Source organism: Piliocolobus tephrosceles, chromosome 14 (assembly GCF_002776525.5).
Source record: "Piliocolobus tephrosceles isolate RC106 chromosome 14, ASM277652v3, whole genome shotgun sequence".
Classification (NCBI taxonomy): domain Eukaryota; kingdom Metazoa; phylum Chordata; class Mammalia; order Primates; family Cercopithecidae; genus Piliocolobus; species Piliocolobus tephrosceles.
Window position 1 is genome coordinate 4,744,047 of NC_045447.1, and position 11,261 is coordinate 4,755,307.

General features: G+C 59.5%; 1 protein-coding gene across 2 annotated transcripts in view; it reads right to left on the bottom strand.

The window, feature by feature from the left end:
• ADAMTSL2 (ADAMTS like 2) overlaps positions 1 to 3,946 on the bottom strand; it is a 42,674-nt gene extending 38,728 nt beyond the window's left edge. The window contains exon 1 of one of the 2 annotated variants that reach the window (XM_023188997.1): positions 3,553 to 3,946. Coding sequence is in view for 1 of the 2 variants with exons in the window: in XM_023188998.2 (XP_023044766.2) it covers positions 1,217 to 1,393 (177 nt within the window). In the remaining variant the exon portion in view is untranslated. Of the gene's footprint in view, positions 1 to 1,216; positions 1,425 to 3,552 lie in introns of those variants that run through there. The other variant, XM_023188998.2, reaches the window with a different exon arrangement.
• Between the last annotated feature and the right edge of the window lie 7,315 nt (positions 3,947 to 11,261).

Genomic DNA, 11,261 nt, shown 5'->3' on the forward strand with positions numbered 1-11,261 from the left:
CTGCTGAGGGTCAGTGCATGGGGATGGGCTTGGCCAGGTCCCAGGGGAACATGCAGCCTCGCCCTAGACGAGCAGCTCCACAGTCAGCATCCAGCAACAGATGGCACTCAGGTGAGGCAGAACCCAGGTACCTATGCCACCTCCCCATCCCCGGAGACATGGAATTGGGGGAGGGGCGGGGCAGGAGGAGGTATAGTTTGTGCCAGCATGTCAGCATTCCAGGGCCACACAGCTGACTTCCTCCCAGCAGCCAGCACCCTGGCTCAAAACACCTGCCAGAGGTCAAAGCAAGCCCATTGGAAGGGACTGTCCAGCTTCTGGGCCCTCAGCCCTCCCCACCCCCTCCTCAGTGCCGACCCTGCCCTGTGGAAGGGAAGAACAGGGATCCGCCATGGCCTCTGTCCAGGCCTTGCTCAGGTGCTGAGTGTCACTTGCCAACGAGTTAGGTGAGAAGGGATTTCAGAACACGCAGCCTGCACCCATAACCTGGAGCCCAGAGAGGGGAGCCAACTTGCTCAAAGCCACACAGCAAGGTAGGACACTAGCAAACCCAGGGACTCGACCCCCATGCCTGGCCAATTCCAGGGGAAGAAAGCATGGAGGTCATCCCTCACCCCTGCCAGCCCAGAGGCCAACTCTGTCTCTGCCCCTCCCTCCTCAGCAGCCTTCATCCAACTTGAAGAGTTTCCCTGCAGGCCGGACACCTGCAGATTTTCAGGGATTACTCCAAGGACACGGCTGCAGCCCGGAGGATGTGGCAGCGCACCCTGGAGTGGGGAGCCTGAGTCCTTCCCAGCCTTACACCCACAGGAGCCCCCTCCACTGTGCCATTGGCTAACGGGTGCCCCAGCCTCTGCCTGCCGGCTGAAGACAGGTGCCAGCCGGCCTCACACTTGCTTTTCATTAAGGCTTCCAGACACCGCTGGCTTCTGGCCAGGCCTTGCTCACAGGGATCCCTCCCTCCCTGGGGTCCAAAAGCAGCGGCTGGCGGCAGCAGATAGGTCTGCCGTGCACACAGAGCTTCGGGCGCACAAGGCTAGGTGCTGAGAGGCCACCCTGCCCCGTGCTCTGCGGCCCGACCCCTCCCCACAAGCCTCCCCACGTTATGTAACGGCTCCAGAGGGCGCGGGGTGGTCCTACCCCCAGCCCCACTCTGAGCAGTGAGCTGGCCTGGTGGACGCTGCAACGTGAGGGGGACTGGGACAAGGTGGCCTACCTGGCTTCGGGTCAGCAGGTTGTCCTCCCAGAGAAAGGGGCGAGCGCTGCGGAGGGCAACCGGCGCCAGGTGCGCTGTGCGTGCGGGGGCGGCGTGAGTGCAGAGGCTGCGGCCCGGCCTCCCTCTCCCCTTCCCCTCCTCCCCCGCGCCGCCTCCCTCTCCCACTTCAAAGAGCATCCAAGAGAGGGGGTTCCCGGGAGGGGCGCAGCCCAGTGGCGGCTCTGCGCCGGCGGCCGCCTTTATAGCTGTCAGGCAGACGGGGAGGAACTCACACTTCCCACCAGGCCGCTCCCCCGCCCGCGCCGGCCGGCCTGGCGCACACTTTAACCCGCTCTGCGCCTCTGGAGCCCGGCCAGACCGGCCCAGCTGCCTGTTGGCTGCTGCCGGCGGCGGCGGCCCAGGAGCGGCGAGCAGGGAGGCCTTCTTCCCGGGTCCAGAACTGGGGACCACATGTCGGGTGTCCAGACGGAGCAGCCGCTGGCCTGAGGTTACCGGGGAGGCTGGCAATGGCAAAGCCCCAGCCCCGTCTGTCCGACTTCTGCCTCCAGAGCGGGCCCTGTCCCTGGGGCTCCTGAGAATGGGATCTGGGATGTATGAGGCGTCCCGTCTGACCGCTCCGTTGTACGGAGGGAAAGGCTGAATTTCCGGGACGACCATGCCCCGGGTCACTAGCCTCAGGAAGCTCCTGAGATGCAGGGGCCTAAGCAGGTGGAGGGACCGAGGGAGACCCAGCAAGAGTGAACCAAGGGCTCCAGGGAGGAGACAGATGTGCCCATGGCCTGCTGACCAGATGGTTAGAGCAGCCAAGGCCAGGGCGGAGAGGCGCAGGGATTCTGCAGATGTCGGGCACCAACTTGGCAGCCCCTGGCAGGCCAGGCCTGGAGCTCGAGCCCCTGTTCCAGCTGAGCCAGGGCACAGAGCAGAGCGAGAATGGGTGGAGCGGCAGAGCTCCCCTGGGAAACCCCGGGCAGGCCCCAGACTTTGTGAGGCTTTCCTAAAGCAAGGCTGAGCACCTAGCCTCTGCACACCAGCTTCCCCAGAGCCCATCATTGGCAAACAGAGGCACCTCCAAAACGGGGAGGAGGAGGGAGCTGGGGCACTGTTCCATCAGGTCGTCTGTATTTTTTCATCCATGCCCCTGCCTCCATGCAGCAGATGTCCTGGGCACACAGTAGTGCCTGGAAGACCCTTCTCCTTCCCTCTGTCCTCCCGGCTGGAATAACCTTGTGAGTTCCTTCAGCTGCCTTCTTGAGAAAGTTCTGCCCTGTGTCTGACCACCCACCAGAAAGGCTGGGAAGAAAAGCCACCAGTAATGTAGTAAAAGCGATAATACCCTCTGCCCTCTGCCCGGCTTGTCCTACGGGCCCAGAGCTGTGAGGCCAGCATCCACCTTTACGATCTGCATTTCACAGGTGGAGGAACTGAGTTTCGGGGGCCGAGTCACCTCTCCAGCAGGCAGCACTGGGATGCCAGTGCTCCTGGGAGTCGGGTCTTCTCCTCTGCTGGGTTCTTTAAGTTCCTGTTCCCGGGACCCTAGGGCAGGCAGGTCTTATTCATCTCATTCCCCTACTGGGGCCAGTGGGGTACATGGTGGCTGGCTGCTCCTAGTCACAGAACCAGGACTAACCCTAACCCTAACCCAGGCCCACACTGCCCCCTGGGGTCGCTATGCTGAAGCACAGACATGGTGGCACCTGTCACCCAGCACACACACACGCACACACACACACACACACACACACAGGCACACACACACACAGTTCCTCTCACATGACCAGATTGCACTCACTCTGGGAGCCTCTACCATCCCATTCCTCTCTCTTCTGGTGACCGCCAGGCCTTGCACCCCTTGGCACAGTCCCTGAGCTCTGCTGGCGTTTGTGGCCTCACATCCAGCCAGCGCCAGGGTGACTAATGGTTTCCCTTGGGAGGCACCCCACAGCCTACCAACACAAACACTCCCAGTGTCTTCTCTTGGCTCAGCAGGACGGCACAGGCTGCAGGCTGGCCACCTGGGAGACGTGTCTGTGGGGCCAGCCATCCCCTGGCTCTGTGACCTATTGCAGGCATGTGACCCTCCAGGCCCCAGATCCCCTGGCCAGCCACGCTTCCACACCACCCCCACCCCTCACCCCAGAGCCCCCAGACTTGAGGCCCAGAGGGAGACATGACTGTCACGTAGCAGGTGCTGTGGCAGCTCCTGATGCCAGGGACTCCTGGCACCTTAGGAAGTGCTGTTGAGGTGAGTCCTTCACTCTCCAGGCTCCCTCTTTGGCCTGCAAATTCCTGGCCTCCCATGGCCTCCCTCATGTAGGATGGTCTCAGCACACACCCACCGGCGCTTGCAGGGGTATTGCAGCCGTATGGCCCTGGTGCTGGAGACACCACCTGCCTTTAGAAGGGGATTGTTGGCCAGGCGTAGTGGCTCATGCCTGTAATCCCAGCACTTTGGAAGGCTGAGGCAGGTGGATAACTTGAGGTCAGGAGTTTGAGACCAGCCTGGCCAACATGGTGAAACCCCATCTCTACTAAAAATGCAAAAATTAGCTGGGCGTGGTGGTGGGCACCTGTAATCCCAGCTACTCAGAAGGCTGAGGCAGGAGAATCGCTTGAACCCGGGAAGCGGAGGTTGCAGTGAGCCGAGATCTCGCCGCTGCACTCCAGCCTGGGTGAAAGAGTGAGACTCCATCTCAAAAAGAAAAAAAAAGAAGGGGATTGTCTCCACTTGTGTTTTCCAGATATCTGAGGAACTTAGAAACAGGACAGCAGGAATATGTGGAGGGGATGCCCAGGAGGGTGGGGTTCGAGGGAAAACAAGGCGGGGATGGAGAAGTAGGCTTGGAGCAGAGAGGCCAGTGGGCCGTGGTCGACCATTTTGGAGGTTCCCTGGGGATGGTGTTAGGCGGCCACAGTGGGAGCAGGGCCTGTCCTCACAGCAAAGTGGCCTCGGCAAGTTCAGGAGTTTAAGGACGTGGCCCAAGCTATGGGAGGTGGGTCCCCTCTCTGGCACCCAGAGGCCTAGCAGGCCTAGCAAATTTATGTGTATAGTGTGGTTCACCTGGCTGATAGGGCTGGCCGGCCACAGCCTTGGGAGTGGCCCACCAATACCACCTTCCCTGGTATCCTGCGGTTCTTCTGTGCTGCCAGCCCAGGACCCAGAACATCCTAGGAGCCTCCTGGGCAGACCCAGCCAGAGTTCTCACACCCAATTGGAATAGGGCCACCAAGGGACCATGTGGCCAGCTGGGAGGTGGCTGGCAGGCCAGGAAGAGGACCAGGACTCAGAAGGCAGCCCCAGGGGAAGAGTGAGGGGGCCTCGGCAACCCCAAGGGCCATCCCTCTCCCCGAGCTTCCTTCCTGGCCCAGGATAGAAGCCAGCTGTCCCTGAGGCCCCCCAGGGCTGTACATACGGGAAGAGCCTCCCCTGCCTTCCCTGGCTAGTCCCAGGTCCATGCACGACCACTGGCTGGCCAGGTCACTTCAGGCCACTTGTCCCTGACAGGCCTGGTTTCCTGATCTGTTGCACAAGGTCAAGGTCCTTTTTTAGCCCCAGACATCTTACAGGCACATTCAAGAGACAAGTGAGACAAAAGCAGAGGTGGGGGTTCCTGCCTCCCCTCTTCTCCTCAGCAGCCCTGAGGCCCCTTCTGGGCACCAGGACTCCTGGAGATGTCATCTGAAAGCTGGTCAACTGGAAGAACCCCAGCCCCTGGCAGCCCCTCGGGGGCTCTGCTCTCACACGGCCAAGACCTCTAGAGATGCCCCATGTCAGGGACATCTGCTGGGGACAGGAGGACGTCACCCAGCCAGTGAACTCTTTCTCCCATGCCACCCGCAGTGACCAGGGGTGGGCAGCCACTGGTGTCACAGCCAGGGGAAGCAGGAAACCCAGGATCCCGACACTGAGAAGGGCCCCTTCTTAGAGGCTCAGCGTGCAGGCTCAGCATAGGAAGCAGCAGCTCTTCCAATAGCACGGCAATGGCAGCGTCACGTGGCAGTGCCTGGAGCCAGACTCCGTGGGTTCAAATCCTGACTGTGTCTCTCTCCAGCTGGGTGACTTTGGGTGAGGGCAGACACTTCTCTGTGCCTCAGCTTCCTCACCTGTGAAGTGGGGGTGAGAAGGCACTCCCTATGCTGGACTCTCGTGAGACTGAAATGAGTCCGTACGGGAGAAGGGCCTGGGATGGTGGTAGAGAAGGGAAGGGCTCTGCACCTGCTTTGCTCTGAGCCCAACAGGTAGCCCAGGGCCTGTGTCTACTCTGCTATCATACTCCATCCTGACAATGCCACATCAGGTGACACTGTCACGCCCAGACAGAGAAGGAAGCTGAGGCCAAGGCTGGGACCACGCCTGTCTGAAGCCAGAGTGGACTTTCTCAACCTGGTCCATCTCAGCCTGGCCAACTTTCTCAGATTGTCTCTTGAGTGTGCCTGTGAGATGTCTGGGGCTAGGATGGGGTACCTGTCATTGGTCCAGGATGGAATGCACCTGGGTCCCAGGAGAGCCCAGAACAGTAGGACGTGCTCAGCCTGCCCACCAGGACCAGCAGCGGGACCCTCCCCAATAGCCTCCACTGCTGTTCCTGTAGCCCAGAACCTTGTGAGCCCTGACTCAGCTTCTCCTTTCCCTGCAAGAGGCAAGAGAGCCAAACCCAAGGATGTAGTGTCCAGGAGGGGCAAGTTTCCATGTAGAGAGGCAAGCTGGGGCACACAACAGGCTGGGACCAACAGAGATGCAGGGCCTGCAAAGAGGGCAGGAGCAGCCTTTGGTTCACTGAGAGGTGCAGGTCTGGGCTGGCCGGCTGTCTGTCCGCCCAGCACACACACAGGGCTCCAGTTCCCCTCTGGGAGTGCTCCCTGCCAACATCAACCCTGCCGTGGCTCAGCTCACAAGTGGTAAATGGACAACCCTGGGTGTTACCCCTACACCCCCAATCACAGCCTGCCCTGAGGAGGTGACTGCAGTCCCTGGGGTGACCAGCTGGTGCCAGACCACAGAACTTTGTTTCTCCTCCTCCTCTTCCTCCTCCTGAGGAGGCGTTTTCTGTTAGGCCAATGCTGAAAGCTCAAGTTGGGGGAGCTCAGGCCTGTGGCTAGCAGAGATTGCTTAGGCCATTCCTGGTCTTAGACTCTAGGAGAAAGAGGCTCCTCTGTCTCCAGATCTGGAGCACAGATAGGACCTGGAGCACAGATAGGGACCAGCCCTGGTGTGGCCTTGGGCTGGGGTCGGGCAGAGCCCTGCTGTCTGGGAGACAGCTCTGGGAGGAACCACAGCAAAGGTGAAAGGCTTCCCAGCAAGCCTGCAAAAGAGTCTCCTGTCCACAAGGGCTCCCCAAGAGTATCCCCACCAGCTGCAATCCTGCCACAGGTCTCGTTCCCAAGGGCAGGCTGGGTCCCAGGAGCTGAATTTTCAGGTCCCCAGAAGAAACTGTGTGCTGGGGCTGCTGCTGACCCAGGTGTGGCTGTCCCCTCTCAGTCACACTCAGTGAGTGGCATTTGCCAGGCACCATCCCACAGCCCTGCAGAAGGGAGCAGGTAACAGATGTGCAGTTTGGGCAAGCCCAGGTTCGAGCCCCAACCCCTCTCCCAGCTCCTGGGTCTCTGTAAATGGAAGATGGGTCTCCCTGCTTCAGAGGGTGAAGAGTCCCTGGTTCACGGAACAGACATTAGCGAGCCCTTGCCAGAGGCCGGGCTGGCAGCTAAGCTGTTCACATCTGTGCATTCTTCAGCCCCTGCAGCAATCCTGGAAGTTAGGCATCCCTCGAGCTCCATTCTGCAGACGAGGACACTGAGGCTCCCAGGGCCAAGGGCACACAGAGGTCCCGGAGCTAGGATGGGCCGAGCCCCTCGCCTGGCTCACTTGGCAGGTGTTCAGAAGCGGGGGGTGGTGTGCTGCTCATCTTCAGCCTGCAGCTGAGGACAATGTCGGATTGCTCATCGCAGCCCTGGCCGCAGAGGCACACGCAGAGCCATGTCACGCTGAACGGGGGAGGACCCTGAGTGGCAGTCCAGGCAGGCATGGGGACCCCGAGGAGCAGGCGGAAGGCAGCAAAGCCTGTGCCCCACCCAACAATTGTGGGGGAGCCTCCGTGGGCCCCACGGAGAGCCCAGGCACAAGGATTGCTGTGCTTGGGGTGACCCAGTGCTGTAGGTCAGGTGTTCAAAATGTAGAGGACGCAAATGCAGCTGCCAGCCAGCCCTCCTGGGCCGGGCAGACAGACAGCTGTTGGGAGGCGGGAGCTGCCTAACATTCCAGGCATTTCAGGGCCTCTATAAAGCAGGGGCGCTCCTGCGGCTGTGGGGGCGAGGGAAGGGGAGTGCGGGGCGGCCCCACTCCCCAGTGTGGCAAAGGACCAGCCCGTTGGAGCCCACTGGGGCCTGCCATCTGCTGGGCAGAGGAGGGATGCTGCCGCTCCCTGGGCCTCAGTCTCCTCCTCTGTAAAATGGGGAGAACAGAGGCCTCCACCCCACCTCCCGGCTGCTGGAAGGGCCCAACGAGAAAGGTATGAAGAGTCCTTGGCACACGGCCAGTGCCAACCAACCATCCGTCCGTGGACATCATTGGTTTTCAAGACACATTCAGTGCCATGGGGGTTCTGAGCAGGGAGAGCCCACACCCCTCTGGGGGCTCAGGAGAAGCTAAGGCGACACAGGGAACCAGGGGAGGGTCTCCTGGCAGAAGGCCATGCAGAGGCCCAGAGTCTGGAGGGCATGTGGCTGTGGGGATCCGGTTTGGCTGAAGCCTGGAGCAGGTGAAGCGTGGGGTGGATGCCGGGGACTCCTGAATGGTGGGCTGGGAGGCAGGGGCCATGGGAGGCTTCGGGGTGGGAAGGACCAGGGGTGCCAGCTCACGTCTGTGCTGGCTCAGAGCCTGTCCAGGTTGAGCAGCTCCTGGCCTGGCCCAATCCTGCACCCCCCACCCTGTGTCTCCTGGGGCAGTGACACCCCCCACAGCAGCCGGTCTGGCTTTTCCACTCTGCCTTCCCCTCTCCCAGCTCCCCAGGCCAATCGCTTCCCCTGCTCCAGGGAGAACCGAGGGTCATTTCAGTCCTGTTCAGAGCTGGACGCCTTCCCCAGAGCCAGCTGGTCTGCGTCCAGGCGGCCAGGGCTCGGACGGGAGCCACACACAGCCCGCCCCCCCCTTCACCTCCGTTCTGCACTCCACCGCCTCCCTCAGAGGGCAGCTCACGTTCCAGCCTTTCTGCAGGGGCTCCTCGGGCTGCCCCAGGCCCAGCCACCTGTCTCCCTGCTTTGGGACTGTCCCTCCCGGCCCCCACTCTCCTTAATCGCTGCAACACATGTGTGGCTCCGCTCCCCTCTCCACCTCCTCCCCCTTCGCTTTTTCCCTTCCCCAAGCTTACAGCCCTGGCCCTGGAGTTTACAGCTGCAAAAAAACACACACACACACACTCATGCACAAAACCAACTGTGGAATGTTTTCCTGCTTTCGAGCGGGGTTTATGGCTCCAGAGAGCTCTCTCCTCCACTGCCTCTCATAGCACCTGACATCGAATTGTATTTCCTCACCACTCTTTTCCACTCTTACTGAAAGCTGGGCTAGGGGCTGGGGACTAGAGCCCAGTACGAGCGGGAGCAGAGGGGCCCAGAGGTGAGGATCAAGGAGGATCAGGGTCCCCGCCGTGACAGGCCCACAGGGGATCGTGCACCTCCTACCAGAGCCGCACACACAGCAGGTCTGGTTTTCCCATTTGGAGAGGGAACTGGGCTCCTCAGAGGCCAGACTGAAGTGTGCGGCAGCCCCGCCTCCTTGGACTTTCATTCATTCTTTTAACAAAGTCATTCATTCAGCCAGTGTGTGCTGAACACCACCATGTGCCAGGCTTGGGCGTCGGGGGCGGGGCAGGGAGCCAGCCAGCCAGAACCCCGGGCCCTGGATCCTACAGTCCAAGGGGGCCACAGTCCAGACAACCCAACACCCACATCTCGGCTGAGGTGGCCGGTGCTAGGTCAGGAACGACGTGGCATACAGGGCACTGCGTGGAGCCCCTCAGCTTTCCTTGGGGGCGGCAGGGGGCGGGTGCTGTTCGTCACAGAAGCCTTCCCCACAGACAGGCTGTCTAGGCTGCAGGCAGAGGGAGCAAGGCATTAACCAGAACAGGCGGGGCAGGAAGTGCCTCCCTGCAGGGGAGGTGGGAGGCTGGGAGGAGAGGAGGCAGCGTCTGAGAGTGTGCATGGGGGCTGGGGGGACGGGTCTGGGCCGTAGATGGCCTGGTGGTCTCTGTGAGCACTTGGACTTCACCCTTCGGGCTGTGGGGGCCTCAGAAGAGTCTTAAGCAGGAGAATGAGACATATCAAGTCAGACGTTTCATTGCAAACAGCAGAAATGGGCTCCAGCCAACTTAAGACAAGAGAGATTTCTGGAAAGGTCTGTGGGAGCTCCCACATGGAGGGAAAGGTGGAAGAGCCGAGCCTCACAAGGCAGGACTGGCCCGGCCGCCTCTCTTGGAGTGGCCAGTGCTGAGATGGTTCTCGGTCTTGCTGTCTTCAGATTCTAACTTCCAGGAGAACAAAGGTGCAGGAATACTACACTGGACGCCACCCACCAGCAACCAAAGGGACTGGCCACCAGTAGGACAGGGACAAATCGCGTAGACATTACATTGTGAGCAAAAGAAGCCAGATCCAAAAGAATCCATGGTCTATTTGTAGTTCTAGGACAGGCAGTCAGGTTTGGGGGCAGAAATCACATCAGTGGCTGCCTCTGCAGGGAGCTCACTGGAAAGGGCTCAGGAGAATATCCTGGGTGGGGAGGACGGACACTGTGGTGGTTACAAAGGTGCATTTTCATCAAATTATACATGTAAAATCTGTGCATTTTGTCCTATGTGAATTACATCACAGTGAAAAAAGAGAATGGAAGTAAAAGCTGTTCTTTTGCGAACAACAAATCAATCAATCAATCCAGGGAAAGAGAGTCTGCCTAGGTAGCTTAGACCACACACACCCATCATTCCTTGGCCAGGGGATCGGGGGCACCCTGCCAGACAGCTCCCCCAAGACCTCTTACAACGAGGGAAGGTAATTTCCAGAAGGCCAGCCAAAGAGCTGTTGTCAATGGAAGACGGAAAAAACACCAAGAGGGCAAGCACCGGCCTGGTGCTTGGAACACTAAAAGAGATGGTCCCCGGTTGTTTACTTATAATGTGAAACAGTGTAACCAAGTAGAAAAGAATGTTGGTTTCATTAGTCTAGCCACCAGGGAAACCTGTGTGGGGCAAGAGCTGATGAGTGAGAAGTATATGTGGGCTGGTAAGGTGGGAAATTTATCTACAAGGTCCTTTTCATGATTCAAATTGGCGAAATCTTGGGTTCTCTCACCTCAGGCAGCCCATGGACACGTGACCCAAGCAGCAGCATCCACCAGGCTTCTCATTCTGGGGGGAGGACCAGGACGGAAAATGTTTGGAAGGCAGGGATTGCCCTATTGGGGACTTTTCCCCAAGGTTGTTGCCTCAGATAAAAGAAATATGGTCTCCTTGAATCCTTGAATTAACTCCTCTGGCCTCAGAAAGGAAGAAAGAAAGAGAGAGAGAGAGAGAGGAGGGAGGGGGGGAGAGAGAGAGAGAGAGAGAGAAATAAAGAAAGAAAGAAAGAAAGAAAGAAAGAAAGAAAGAAAGAAAGAAAGAAAGAAAGAAGGAAGGAAGGAAGGAAGGAAGGAAGGAAGGAAGGAAGGAAGGAAGGGGCCGGGCGTGGTGGCTCAAGCCTGTAATCCCAGCACTTTGGGAGGCCGAGATGGGCGGATCACGAGGTCAGGAGATCAAGACCATCCTGGCTAACACACTGAAACTCCGTCTCTACTAAAAAAAAAAAAGAGGCAAAAAACTAGCCAGGCGAGGTGGCGGGCGCCTGTAGTCCCAGCTACTTGGGAGGCTGAGGCAGGAGAATGGCGTAAACCCGGGAGGCAGAGCTTGCAGTGAGCTGAGATCCGGCCACTGCACTCCAGCCTGGGCGACAGAGCGAGACTCCGTCTCAACATAAAAGAAGGAAGGAAGGAAGGAAGGAAGGAAGGAAGGAAGGAAGGAAG